General features: G+C 34.0%; 3 protein-coding genes and 1 pseudogene across 3 annotated transcripts; 2 read left to right on the forward strand and 2 right to left on the reverse strand.

Annotated features, from left to right (window-relative positions):
• Window positions 1–5,225: 5,225 nt before the first annotated feature.
• On the reverse strand, window positions 5,226–5,534 carry LOC145821339 (putative mitochondrial protein AtMg00820 pseudogene; annotated as a pseudogene).
• A 1,832-nt stretch (window positions 5,535–7,366) lies between these two features.
• On the reverse strand, window positions 7,367–8,068 carry LOC145821340 (uncharacterized). The gene has a single exon (XM_082917847.1). It carries the CDS (start codon window positions 8,066–8,068, stop codon window positions 7,367–7,369), a length of 702 nt encoding a protein of 233 aa, XP_082773973.1.
• Window positions 8,069–11,606: 3,538 nt separating this feature from the next.
• On the forward strand, window positions 11,607–12,437 carry LOC114301514 (17.5 kDa class I heat shock protein). The gene is given in 2 exon segments (XM_028246467.2): window positions 11,607–12,122; window positions 12,125–12,437. Coding segments are annotated over 2 exon segments (474 nt in total). The 5' UTR covers window positions 11,607–11,767; the 3' UTR covers window positions 12,244–12,437.
• A 2,012-nt stretch (window positions 12,438–14,449) lies between these two features.
• Window positions 14,450–14,890, forward strand: LOC114301522 (copper transporter 6). Its single transcript, XM_028246474.2, has one exon. It carries the CDS (start codon window positions 14,450–14,452, stop codon window positions 14,888–14,890), a length of 441 nt encoding a protein of 146 aa, XP_028102275.1.
• The last annotated feature ends 576 nt before the right edge of the window (window positions 14,891–15,466 follow it).

Below are 15,466 nucleotides of genomic sequence, written 5' to 3' on the forward strand. Positions count from 1 at the left end.
AAAAAAAAAAAATTACATATTAAAATTTGAAAGTTTGAGTGGAGATACTCTAATTTCACACCTTAACTATGCTTATATTTATCATCAATTTGTTTGTTTTCCCCCATTTTGAACTAAAACAATCAAATTAAGGCTGATAACTTTTTAAAAAATTAGGATTTTTTTTTTTTTTGGGGTTGAGAATAAAATTTTGCTAGTTTACCATTTTCATTTTCTAAACGGTAAATTTATTTATTTATTTAATTTCTGTTGGATGGTTTGAAAAGTGAATGCATTTTCAGGACACTTGGGGTTGGAAGAGCTAAAAGGGGAAGGTTAGAAAAAAAAGGTCAAAAATGAAGTCTCGAGGAACCCTAATGCATGGTTCTTGTGGAAAATGAAAATCAATTGGAATTTCGATGTGTTAAAAGACAAAATGTTGGCAAACGTTCAGACCCATTGTTAATATTGATAACATTTTTTTTCCCTAATATTAAAGGCTAATCTTCAACTTTTTCTTTATAAGACCAAGGTCTGATGCGTTTGGAGTTAACTAGGATAAGGTTAGGTTAATGGCTTGGTAGATATAATCGTGTTTTTCTCAGATAGATCGACTTTATAAAGACAAACTCAAGAAAAATTTACTTAAAACAATTTTATTTGGCAAAATTGATTATACATGCGTGGCTAGTCATATCATTTCATAACTAACTAATTTCTAACCAGAGGCGGAGGGAAAGAAGGGCAGGGGTCACGTGCCCCCTTCAGTTTTGAAATTTTTTTTTTTTGGTTTTTTTTTTTTTTTTTTTTTTTTTTTTTTTTTTGCATGCATGTGTTGTTATTATATATAAAATGTATTCTTTTTTTTTTCTTAACATGTTTTTTGATTATGAATTTATTTGCATTGTTCACAATAAGTAGTTATTCGATACTTTGAGAGCACTATGCGATATTATTTATGTAGTAGTTTAAACCAATAGTATAGCGAAATTTTTTATAGATTGAATATAATGAACTCATTATTTTTAGGTAGTTAACAAATCACTTAGTGTGATTTGTGATTTCTCATGTATTAAGCATCACGTAGGCAATGCTATATGATATTCTAAAACTGTTTAATAATAATTTCATGCAAAACACATCATTTAGAAGCAATTTCATCTCTTTAATATTTTTCTGTCAAATAAAAACTAAATAGATTTTAAAATAATTTGTGCTATAAATGATGTGTTTTTACTTTCTAAAATTAAGAATTTTGATCCATAATTTTTTATGCTAAATTACAAATTTACATCACCATCCCGCACCGAGCTATTCTACACTATTATAGAATTTTAATTTGTTCCTATTAATAATGAATATGTAATTTTTTGTGCTTAAATTTAGTTCATAAAATTATTTTTAAATAAAAAATAATAATTAATAAATACTCCTCTAACTTAATTTCCTAACTCCCTCTGAGTCTCTAACAAAATAATCAAAGTGAAGGGATCCAAATGATCATCCTCAACAAATTGCTCATAAAGTGAGAAGAGTCTTTCAATCATAGAGAGTTTTTGATCAACATCAGTATTACCATATCACCTAAGATCTTCATTTTATATTTATTATTATTATTATTATTATTATTGCTGAATTGTCCTTCATCATTGCATATATTATTCAACCATGTGGTGCTACTGTATAAAGAAGACTTTGAGCAGGTTTGTCTTGTGTGGAATGGAAGGACAATAATTTGTGATAACCCTAAAAATGACAATATTCCTCAGCAGGAATACTGTCGTTTCTCTGCATGTTCTAGCAAGGATGCCCATCATGTAACACCTGATCATGATCATTTCATATCTTGCCATGCAGTTGAAGCAAAAGATTTTTTTAATTTATTTATTTACATATATTTTTTTCTATGGATGGATGGTATTGGATGTATGGGAAGTGTCTAGGGAAGGCATGCTGTGCATGAGTTCAATCTTACCCAAGGGAAAGGAGACAAACAAATAATTTTACTATGAGGATATTGTCAATTATGGTGTGTAAAATTATTTATTTATTTATTTTAGAAGAATGGGATCCACAGAAATCAATGAAGGGGTTGAGCTGATGACCATGATAAAAACATAATTTTCGAATGATTTTAACTTCACTTCAAATTTAATAGTCTTTTTAAAAAAGAGGGAGATAATCTCACCTCTTTGTTACTTGGCAATGAGGTTTGACCAAACCTTATAATTTATGCCTTTGCTTTTTATATTTTTTAATGATTCTTTTTTTTTTTTTTTAGTAATAACTTGATTAAGAAATTCTCATTTTTAGTGTGGCTCAAGTTTTACTAATTTTGCCCATCAAAAAAAAAAAAAAAAAAAACTAATTTTGGATATTATGTTTTATTTTATTATTTACGTATCTTGCAAAAAATTAACTTAGTTGTTTCTTATTCAAAGTCGAACTTCTTTTCAAATTAATCTCTTAAGTGCTAGGGCAAGACATTCTTGCTCAATAGTATGTAGTAAAAATTTATTTTCTTTTCTTTTCTAGTCAACAATATTATACCAAACAAAAAGTACTTAGAAAATTATTTTAAAAAGTTATATCTATAGACCACAAACTTTTTAAATGTGGCTTACATGCTATTAATTTTAAATCTATACCACCCGCCTTTTTTTCAAGATAGAATTTGAAATACAAATTCATAGTACATAACATTTTCCAATTCTAGAACATTTGGATATAATTTTATTTTTTCTTTTTCAAAGAGATATACAAGAAAGAGGCGGGTATGAATAATGAATATGATCAATACCATACTCATTAAGCTTCCATTAGACATTAATTAAACCATGGTGGGAATCTATAATAATAAAATTAATTAATGTCTTGGGGACCCATGACATGGGCCCCAGAAAAATAATAATAACTCTAAGAGCCGTACATCATACTTATATCTCACACATTATTTTTGTATAAATGGTCACCTTAGTCTTGAACCATTTCTTCATTGGATGCCATTTTACCTGCTCTTTATGGCATCTAACTAGTACCTTGCAGTCCTTTTTACTCATAAATTATTAGTTCTCTAGTGTTAATTTTGGTGGGAAATCATTCCCAACTCCTATTAGGCTCTTATCTTTTATTTTTTTAAATTAGTAAAGAAGTAACATTTTATTAATGAAATAAAACATTGACTTTTCTAATGTATTGTTAGCATTGGTTAAAATTGGTGGGTGGTGTTGCGACATACACATATTAGTAAGGATAAACATAACACAGATTTAGGTGACTAAGGCCTCATTTGGGAATAGATTAATTTAGTAATTTTTTTGTTATTTAGCTAAAAAGGTAGGTAAAAAAAATTTGTATGTTTGGGATGACTTTTTGACTAATTACGAACAGATGTGCAAAAAGTAGAGAGAAAAGAGAATCTTTAACTTTTTGATATGAGTTGTTGGCTTTTTAGCTAATTTAGTAACTTTTTGACTAATTGACTAAAAAAATAAATCCCCAAACGGGCCTAAATAAGATTGTCTACGTCAAAAGTTTAAACAAGTTCTATTATACTCAAAGAAGATAATGATATAATATAACTGCTTAGCAGATAACTATAATACCCTTAATACTCAGAAGTTAGATTTGTGACTGTATGAACCAAATTTGTCTTCCACTCAGCTGACCATGGAGTTGTAACCCAACCTCAATTAAAATTATTCATAATCAATGATACTTTGTGTCAATATGATATATCAAAATTTAAATTTGCATAATTGAGAGTGTATGTATGGAACAAGGAGTATTTTTTTTAAACATTTTTTTTAAAAAAAAAAATTACGGAATTGATTCACTTTTCAAATTATTTGGAAAACTAATCTACTTTTTGAAAATACAATTTTAAATTAAAATCGCATGTTAAAAATGTAATTTTATGATGACATGGACAGAAGAGAGTTATAAAATATTGATTTATCCTAATTTGGATGAGACCATGTCTATATATAATCAATATAAGATACATGGAAAAATGAATTAAATAATTACACAATCAAACCTAAAATTAAATTCCTAAATTAAATATACAATATTTCATATTCCAACACTCCCCCTCAAGCTGGATCAAAGATGTCAACCAACCCCAACTTGCCAATGGAAGATCGAAGTAGGGATGGTCCTACAGATTTGGTGAAGATGTCGGCAGTCTGATCAGAAAATGGAACAAATGAAGGACATACAATGCCAGCTCGAACCTTTTCCCGGATAAAATGAATATCAATCTCAATATGCTTAGTACGCTCATGAAGCACAGAGTCAGAGGCAAGTAAGATGGCAAACTTATTGTCACAAAATAGCTTGGAGGAATTATTCTCCTCAAAGCCTAACTCAGTAAGAATGGACCAAAGGCATAGTAACTCACATGTCCTATGAGCCATGGCACAGTATTCAACTTTAGCAGATGATCGAGAAACAACTGCCTGTTTTTTACTTTTTTATGATAGAAGATGGGTACCAAGGAAGGTGCATACTCTAGAAGTGGAACGTTTATCTGTCAATGAATCAACATAGTCTACATTAGTAAAACCAGACAATCCTGTCTGAATCCCACCATTGAAGAATAAACCCAAACCTGGACATGACTTGAGATATCTCAAGATGTGGTGAACAGCATCAAGGTAAATGCATAAACTGACTAACCACACTTACAACAGATGTCAAATCTAGTCGTGTATTAGTCAAATAGATCAAACGTCCTACCAATCTCTAGTAGCGAGTTGGATCAGAAAGCAACTCACTAGACTCAGCCGAAAGTTTCAAATTCGGATCCATAGGAGTAGAGGTAGGCTTACACCCTATCATATCGGTGTCCCGAAGATGATCCAAAGTATACTTCCGTTGGGAAAATGATATCCCACTACGAGAACGAGCTCCTTCAATTCCCAAGAAATATTTGAGAGGACTCAAGTCCTTGATGTCAAAAACTTGACTAAGCTCTTGTTTTACCTTAGCAATACCAATGGTGTCATTTCTTGTAAGGATAATATCATCCACATAGACTAACAAAATAATGCATCGACCAGTGGATTGACGACGAATGAAGCATGTATGGTCAGAGTGACACTGAGTAAAATCCATAGATAGGATAACAGAGCTGAAACGATGGAACCATACACGAGGAGATTACTTTAAGCCATAGGGAGACTTACGCAGACGACAGACCTTGCCAGCATACTCCCTCTTAGCCCAAAACCCTGGTGGAAGATCTATGTAGATCGTTTCAAGTAAGTCCCCATGGAGAAAAACATTCTTAACATCAAGTTAATGAATGTGCCAAGAAGAGGAGGCAGAATAAGTAAACGAACAGTGGTCAATTTAGCAACCGGTGCAAACGTAGCCCCAAAGTCCTTGTCAAAAACCTGCGTAAATCCCTTAGCAACAAGACGAGCCTTATAGCGGTCCATTGTACCATCAGCCAAGTATTTGATAGTAAAAACCCACTTACACCCAACAATCGTCTCACCAGAAGGTAAAAGGACAAGATCCCAAATGTGATTATGCTCCAAAGCAGCCATTTCAGTTTGCAGAGAGGCAACCCATTAGGGATTCTAGAGAGCCTCAAACACAGACCGCGGAATAGAGACCGACTCAAGTTGGCCAAGAAAAGACCGATGAGAAGCTGAAAGGGCATCATAACATAAAAACTGGGAAATAGGATGATTAGTACTATTATACCAACCAAATCGATTAGGGGAACGGTGTTCATGGGTTAGATACGGGGAAGGAGCTGGTGAGGGAATAGTAAAGGGTGTACCTTGGCCTGAGGACGAAGAAGATGCTAGGTGGACCATGAGGGCGACGAGAGTATGTCTGTAATGGCGGAGGACTAGCAGGTACAGCTACAGGTGATGAGAAATAAGCAAAGGAATTGATGATAGAAATAGGGCGAGCACTCGATGACACAGTAGGAGATGGTGCACGTAAGTCGGAATCCTGAAACACAGCGTTAGAACCAAAAAATGGCATAGCTTCGCAAAATGTGACATCTATAGAATGATAAAAATGACAAGACAACGGATCATAGCACCTATAGCCTTTAGAGAGAGCGGAATAACCCAAGAAGATGCATTTAAGAGACTTATTATCTAACTTGGTCCAAGTTAGACTACGATCCTGAACAAAACAAGTACAACCAAACATACAAGGCACAAGATGAAATAACAGTATTTAGTCGAAGTAATTGAAAAGGGGCCAACCCATGAAGAATCCAATTAGGTGTCCGATTAATGAGGTAAACAGCAGTAAGCACAACCATATGCTAGTAGGATTTAGGGACATTCATCCCACAAAGAAGACACCGAACAACAGACATAATATGACGGTTTTTACGTTCAGCAATCCTATTTTGTTCAAGGGTGTAAGTACAAGTGAGTTGCTGCAAAATTCCCTGCTGATTAAGTTAGGAGCGAAATGTATATGCCCCCCTATTATCAGAACGGGCATTGCATACAACGGTGTGGAATTGGGTTTTGACCATTTGGAGAAATTGAATAAAAAATGGAAGCACATCAGACTTTTTTTTAAGCAAATAAACCCAAGTACACCTAGAATGGTCATCTATGAAAGTTACATAATAGCGATGCCCAGAAAAAGCCAAAAGAAGAGAAGGACCCCAGATATCAAAGTGAATAAGGTCAAACATACAGGAAGCACGATACATGCGAGGAATATAAGAAATACGAGTATGTTTAGATAGTTCACAAACAACACAATGAAACTGATGATCCTTGCAAGCTTTATCAAGTGATGGAAAAAGTAAACATAAACAATTAAAGTTTGCTTGTCCTAAACGAGCATGCCACAAAGCTAAAGTTTGAAAACAAAACACATAGGAAGACGACTCAAGTAACACAGCTGCTTGCAGGTTAGAAGTGGTAGGATGAGAAGGTGGTGGGTCCCCAAAGTAGTATAGCCTGTCGCGCTCAAACCCCTTGCCAAAAATCTTCTTTGGAGTCAGGTCCTGTAATAAACAATGAGTAGGTAAGAAAATAACAGCACAATAAAGGTTTTTAGCAAGGCGACTCACAGAGAGAAGATTATAAGCAAAACGAGACACATGTAAGACAGAAATAAGTGTAATATCAGACGACAAGGACACATCACCCTCATATTGGACATGTGAAATAGACCCATCAACAAGACATATAGTCTAAGCAGTAGTAGAGACAGGAGAGGATAAACAAGAAAACTCATTGGTCATATGATCATTGGCCCCAAAATCCAATACCCAAATAAGTGCAGTGCGAACATGAAAGGCTGTAGGGGTACCTGTAGCGAGTGTAGTAGTGGAAGGAATACTTAGAGACATGGTAGTGAATGAAACAAGTTGCTCTTGAGGGCGACCAATCTAAGATTGAAGTTGATGAAGATCAACATGATGAGTCAACTGATGAGTACTAGAGGTGTCTGCAATAACAATAGTATGGAGAGAGCTTGAAGGACGTGTCCTTGCAAAGCGTTGCTTCAACTCAGGATCAAGCTTGAAGCACCGTGCTTGGACATGACCAGCTGCACCACAATGGTGACAAATAACCTTGCTACCAGAAGCACGAGAACTAAACTTGGTAGCAAGAGCCATTTCATCTGAAACGGAAGATGAGACAGGAACAGAGGAAGGAAGCGGAGCCACCGGTTGAATCAATCGACAACGATGCTCCTCACTGTCAATAATAGCAAAAGCCTCATATAAGGATGACATAGGTGATGTGTTCAAAATATGAATACAAAGAGACTCGAATTGAAGTTTTAAACCCATCAGAAATTGATAAGTGTGATGGCGAGCACGACGAGCAGACACAATAGAAGTTGCAACAGCTGGAAAATCACTCAATGGCTCATACTGTGCTAACTCCTCCCAACGAGATTGAAGATACCTAAAAAATTCAGTAACGGTAAAACCCAAAGCTTCCTGAGAGGCATGAGAAATATCCTGATAGAGCTTAAAAATCCTAGCATCATTGTAGACATGTGCGTATAACTGGGTAAGAGCACTCCACAACCGAGGAATTGTATCACAGTTTATAAACATGTTGTAGATGCGTTCTTCCATAGCGTTGAACATCTAACCAAGTAAGGTGCAATTGTCAATATCCTATTGAACCCACTTAGGATCATCAACGGGAGGTTATATGTCGGTTTCCAAAAGCCATCCAGATTTTCCTCTACCCTCAAGGTAGAGACGTATAGACCGACTCCAAGCCGCAAAGTTGTGACCAGTGAACAACACACTAGTAATCCGATGAACCGGAACATGGGAGGCCAAAGAAACATCTGAACGATGCATAATGCTCTAAGTTTGTGTAACAAAATCAAACATGCTGAAACACCACGAAGCTGAAGTAGCGGCGTCACACAAAAGAGATGCTACCGAACACACCGGTAGCCCAACACAACAGAAAATCAAACTAGAAAGTGCTTACCACATCAGCATATGAATCCTAGAAGGGTAAAGAGAGAAGAACAACATGTGGGAGGGGAAGCTGCACTAGACCCAAGGCAGGGAAGGCCTAGTCGGCACCTAAGGAAGCTGCGACAATGAGGAAAAGGGACTGCCGAGGGGTTGAGAAGGAAAAGGAAGGACTTTTGGCTGGGTGGAGGGAAGAAGAAGGGATGTCGGGTGGCTGGGTAGGTGGTTTAGGGCTACTGGCAATAGAAGACAAGGGTGGTGTGTGGCTAGGGTTTGAGTGGGTGGCTAGGGTTTGACTCTGATACCAAGAAGAAAGTTATAAAATATTGGCTTACCCTAATTTAGGTGAGACCATGTCTATATATAATCAATATAAGATACATTGAAAAATGAATTAAATAATTACACAATCAAACCCTAAAATTAAATATGTAATATTTCATATTCCAACATTCCAAATTCCAACCTGGACTTCACTAATATATATTGCATTTTCAAGATGTGATTTTAAAAAGTAGATTAATTTTCTAAATAGTTTGAAAAGTGGATCAATTCTCTAAATTATTTTTTTTTTAGAATATTTTAAAAAAAAAATCATTAAACGAGACGACAAACACCATTTTGAGACAGAATATCTACTCCTAGGCATTGAAAAGATAACCAATTCACAAGTTTTAACATACAAAATGCTATGGATCACAATTAGATATCCTAAAATGAGTTGTATTTTGTAGATTTAAAATTTATGTGATGTGGGTTCTATATAAAATGATTGTGATCCATAAATACATTTTTAATATTTTTTTTAAATATCTTTTATGAGTTTATAATATTACTGCTTAAAATATGTAAAGTCATATCCTTTAAAAAAAAAAAAAATTAAAGGGGCTAATACCCTACAAAAGGTATGGGAAAATTCTTGCACGCTTGTTGTCGGAATAGTTAATCATTTTCACTTTATTTATCTTTCTATTTTTTAGGCTTTGTTGTATTCCAATCTTGACATTCATTCTTTCATACTCAACACTTTATTATACGCAAAGGTTTTGGGCAATCTATATACTCTTTTTTGTGTGTGTGTGTGTGTGTGTGTGTGTGTGTGTGTGTGTGTGTTAAAAGAGACACAGAATATATCTTTGTAAAAAAGAAAGAAAAAACAATAATAATTAGAAAGAAAAACTCTTCATTTTAAAGTGAATTAAGTTTACCAATGTTCCTAATGAATGTTTTAGTTTAAAGATAAGGCATCTCATTATATCATCATCTAATTTACATAAAAGAATTTTTGATTCAATTTTTTCGACTAGAATTGTTATTAGGCCTAATCTTGTTCAATATTTTCTCAATATCTTCTCCAAATTGTTCTATTTTTTGTATAGTTTTTCCCTTTCTTGTTTTAAAAAAATGAAATTCTTTGTCTTCGAAGATTTCCCCAAATCGTTTCGAGCAACCGACTGTTTTATTTAATTATTAGCAGGTAGGTTATACTTTTTCCTGAAGCATATAGGTGTGGAGTCTTTTCTCGTGTGGAAAGGTTTGTCGCTTACATCAGTCTGCCAAATGATTTTTCTTAGATATGCAGATTGAAATAAGGGATATTGCAAAAAATTTGCAACAACCCTCAAAAAGCATAAAGCCATTCGATCTCTAGCACGCTTTTATGTATTCATTCATAGTATAATACTTGGAACCCCCATTGGGGGAGACTCCCAGTAGGCGGTCATTGGTCAAATTTTTTTTTTTCCCTCTCCAATCACTAACTCCCACGTGTGTGTGAGAGTAGTGGGGGTGGGGAACAGTGGGGGTCTGTACCATGGTTATCATTCATATGGCTTTCTTTTTTTTTTTCTCTCTTTGTGGGCTATGTGGTTTTTCATCTTGACTTGGCATGGTTCGAGTAAGTAGAAACGACATTAAAAAGAAAAAAGTCTCACCAAACGAGGCCTTTCTTGAAATGAACCCTTATTAAAAAAACCCTAGCAAGAAAATTTTTTTATTCAAATGGAATGGTTTTGTATTTTTGGTCTGGGAAATGGGATGGGGGGGGGGGGGGGGGGGATGGTTAGAATCAGTGGATCTATGTGGTTGTATGCAACATCGAGCTAATTGGACCCTCTATTTCCCCTTAAAACAAGGGAGGTGTGGCCCAAGCCTTGTGCCCACTGAAAATTATAATCATGTTACACGGTGTCTAGCCCATAGTGACCTTGGGCTGGACTATAATTATGGGCTTGAAAATTGCAGAAAAAGACAGATTTACTGCTACAGCCACATCAAATCCACTTCACCAGCAACACACATAACATCCCAATAAAATGAAGGGAGACTTACAAGTCGGTCTTATGAATCGAGCTTAACATCTAACAAGTTCTGTTTCAAATTAATAGTTTCACATTATTTATTTTACCTTCATAATCCACTAACTCACAATTCTCAATGAGAGATTGCTTAACTATTAAGTTACTTAGGCTCTCGTCTAGAGCTCACAAGAAAATTTCAAAAAAAATAAAAAATTAATCGGTGAAGGATCCAAATTTTCAAATGTTTAGTTAAATAAGATTTCATTTCGATATTATCCAAGGCCTCCAAAAATTTTGGACTGCTACTCTTGTCAGCTCACAAATTCTCACAACAAACTCTCTAACCCACTATTTATCTATACATACATACACACACATATATATATATATATATATATATATATACTAGTGGTGTGGCACATGCGATGCATGTGCAATTCAGATAAATAAGCATAAAAACAAATAATAAAGAAATTAATGCTATAATATGTATATTGTCTAAATGGTAAGAGTGTTCTTAATGAAACCCAAGGTCTTGGGTTCAAATCTTACTCATGCCTTTGAATAACATTTTTTTATTTTAGGATAGAAAAATTTGCCACGTGGCAGAAGGAGAAGCTAGGATAGAAAAATTTGCCACGTGGCAGAAGGAGAAGCTACCACACTATTAGACACCAAGTCATGTGCTCACATATATAATAGTATAGATATATATATATTCTTGTCCATCTTAAATTCGTGATAGTTATAGATTCTAAAACTTAAAGTAAAAGGAGATTCTTCCTTTGAAATTCGTGGTGGTTAAAGATTCTTCTTTTACATAGTTTAATGGTTAGAATTGTATTAAACAGTTTTTCTATGTGCGCAAAATTCCATCACAGCATCAAACAAAATAAAGAGTTATGTTTGATTCCATCATCGTATTGTGTACACTTGGAATTTTTCATGTATTAAAATAGCACGCCAGAAGAACATCCTTGGCCTATATATACACCACTAGCTAACCTTTGCCCTCAACGTAAAAACAACCTACACAACATCAATGTCGATCCATGTCCCTGGTTTTGGCTCTCACCGAAGCAACGTCTACGATCCTTTTTCTTTCGAAGTTTGGGACCCTTTCACGGACTCTTACTTCCAAAGTCCCTTCAATGGCCACCCTCCTCCATTCCCCATTAATAATGAAACCCTAGGCTTCATCAATGCCAAAACTGATTGGAAAGAGACCCCAGAAGCTCATGTCTTCATCGCTGAGCTTCCGGGGCTCAAGAGAGATGAAGTGAAGGTGCAAGTAGAGGAAGACAGAGTGTTGAAGATAAGCGGAGAGAGAAACATAGAGAGAGGGGAGAGAGAAGAGGAGAAGCACCGCGTTGAGAGGAGCAGCGGCAAGTTTATGAGATGTTTAGGTTGCCTGAGAATGCTAGGGTTGATCAACTGAAGGCTTTTATGCATGATGGAGTTTTTACTGTTATTGTTCCTAAGTGGGAGGTCAAGAAATCTTGTGTTCAAATAGGTTGAAGAAATAATATGGGATTTTAAGCATATAATTGGCTTTATGTATTAATAAAAAATAAAATGATTTGAAAATTGGAATTCAAGCCAAACATATGGCACTGACGAATTTAAGCTGAACACGTTTATTGGTTTTGGTTTGAATTTCAACTTGAGAATCATTGCTCTTAATAAATTAGTAAGTACTATTTTCTTTCCAATTTCTATATTGTTTCTTTTGTTATATTTTGTTCAAATAAAAATAAAAATAAAAAAATTAGGGGAAATTACTATTCAGGGTGAATTTTGAAAAAAGTATTACACAAATGTGAAAAAATTATGATAATATTTTTCCTAACCACTACTGATATGTAATTTTCCTTTTTTTTTTTTTTTTCAAGAAATTTATTGGATCATTGAAAATTTGTAAAAAAATATATATATACTTAAAAAAGAGTAGACTGTATAATGTAAATCTCACCTACCCATGAATTTGTTATTCCTAAATGGGTCTTTCAAGATGTAACAAGTATAGTTTGGAGGATAAAATTCACAGGTCTCGAGTTCGAGTCACCTCTTGGGGCCACTGGAAGTTTGTCCGGTCGTTAACTTCAGAGCCCTCTGGATTAGTCCTAGCTTCTCTTAAAATCAACGGGTTAGAGATACCTAAGTTATCAAAAAAAAAAAAAAAAAAAAAAGATATAACAAGTATATACTCTATTGATTCAAGAAGAGAGAGATCAAAAACTGTTCATTCATACAGAGATATTGAACAGGTTCAATCAGCAACCAAACCTGTATGTGTCATAATAATTATATGAACTGTAAGCAGCCGATCGGAATCTTTCTTTTGCCTCATTCACTCCTAACAGACAGACGAAGGATAAACAACCAACAAAATACATTGATATACGTGAAAGAATAAACAACCAAAAATACCAAATGCTATCTAACGGTGTTGTCTCTCTCTATCCTAATCACACCATAAATTTCTTTGGTTCTTACTCCACATCTAAAGGGAAAATTATACTTTACCCCCATCAATTATCGCTGTTTTTCATTTTATTCCTTCAAATTAAAAATTTATATCTCTTTATCTTCTGAAAATTAATATCTCCATTATGTTAATAAAATAGACAAAAAATATGTATGTAATATACACATGTCATATTTATGATAGATCTTTAAAGGGTACTACAACAAAATTGAATTCTTATGGCTTGCAATGCATGTCGTAAAAATTCTTTTGTACATGCGGCATGCACACAAATGCCGTTATATGATATGTCGTGGAAAGCTGAGCGTCATTTACGACATGCAGGTGAAGTTGTAAAAAGTAATAAATTAAACACTAATAACTTACTTGGTATGTCATATATAATTTTTTACGAAATTTTTATCATGCCATAAATCATCATACTTTCTATGGCATAATTTTGCATGCCGTAGAAGGTTATTTTTAATATATTTATGACATACTTTGTATGCCGTATGTAATATTTTATGACGTTTTCTTGCATGTCATAAATCATTACACTTTTGACGACATAATTTTGTATGCCGTAGAAAGTCATTTTTAATATATTTATGATATACTATGTATGTCGTATATAATCATTTACGACATTTTCTTGCATGTCATAAATTATTACATTTTTCATGACATAATTTTATATGCCGTAAAAGGTTATTTTTAATATAATATATATATATATATATATATAGGAATATAGCATTGCCTAACAGTATGTAGACAGTAACTTGTTTAAAAATATCATAGAATGTACTAATAACGACATGCATTTCATGCATGCCGTAAACATGATGTCGTAAATAGTTTATTTCGTTATAGTGGGATTTAAGGTTTAAGATTAGACATGTGCATATTACATATGCACATTTTCCGTCTGTTTTTGTTAATGGAATAAAGACATAAGGATTAGGTTGTAAATTTTCAGAAGACGAAGAGGGTATATTCTATTAATATGCACATTTTCCGTCTGTTTTTGTTAATGGAATAAAGACATAAGGATTAAGTTGAAAATTTTCAGAAGACGAAGAGGGTATATTCTATTAATTTTTAATTTGAGGGAATAAAGTAAAAAATAGTGATAATTGAAGGGGGGTAAAGTGTAATCATGCCCTAACCAAATAAACACACCTGTATATAAAAGCCTACAAGACAAGCTTTCATACCCATTTCATCTTGTACTTCTCTCCCAAATTCCCCAAAATGTCTGGTGACATGACTATGCCGCCGGGATCAATGTCCAATGATACTATGAACATGAATGACATGATCATGCACGTGAGCTTCTACTGGGGCAAAGAAGTCATCATTCTCTTCCAAGGATGGCCTAACAACAGACTTGGCATGTACATACTGTCTCTCTTCTTCATCTTCTTTCTCTCTGTTGCCATTGAAGTCTTGTCCATCTCTCTACCAGCAAAGCCGGGTATGAGCCCAATGGTTGGCGGGTTGACTCAGGCCGGTGTCTATGCTCTCCGGACCGGTCTTGCTTACATGGTCATGCTCTCTGTCATGTCCTACAACCTTGGGATTTTCATGGTGGCCGTGGCCGGCCACGCCTTTGGATTCTTTCTCATAAAGTGCTGTGCACTGGCTGTGGGTTCCCGAACTGGGGCCACAACGAACAACACTCCTAAAGTTTGATGTTACAAAGCAAACTCACCTCATATGAGAATATTGTGTTCCATTTTATGATCTATTTTTGTATTTTTGGAACTTTTTTTTTATAGATAAATTACAAATATATCTCCTAAGGTTTGTTTAAAATACGAATTGCCTCTTATAGTTTGAAAAATTATAAATATTTTCCTGTCAGAATTTTTATTTAACAGAATTAATTGAAAAAGTGAAATTTCTAACTGTTCATCTATACAATAATAAAATTATCTGAATTATTAATTTAAATAAAATTTTAACATTATTAAAAACTGTTAATTAATCTGATGATTTATTAATAAAAGGACCTATTTGTTATGAAATTAGAAACTTTAGGGGGCATAATATAATTTCTAGAACTATAGAAATAATTTGTAATTTAAATAAATTTCAGATGGTGTGTTTGTAATTTATCATTTTTTTAATACCCTTTGCAGTTAATGTGTAATTTTTATGATGTGTGTGAATTTTTAATTTGGGAAAAAAAGAAAGCGAATAAAGTAAAAAATTAATTTTTTTTAGGGAAAATTGATGAAAAATTCACTCTAACAATTGTTAAAGACA

Source organism: Camellia sinensis, chromosome 3 (genome assembly GCF_055761805.1).
Source record: "Camellia sinensis isolate YWXY chromosome 3, ASM5576180v1, whole genome shotgun sequence".
Classification (NCBI taxonomy): Eukaryota; Viridiplantae; Streptophyta; class Magnoliopsida; order Ericales; family Theaceae; genus Camellia; species Camellia sinensis.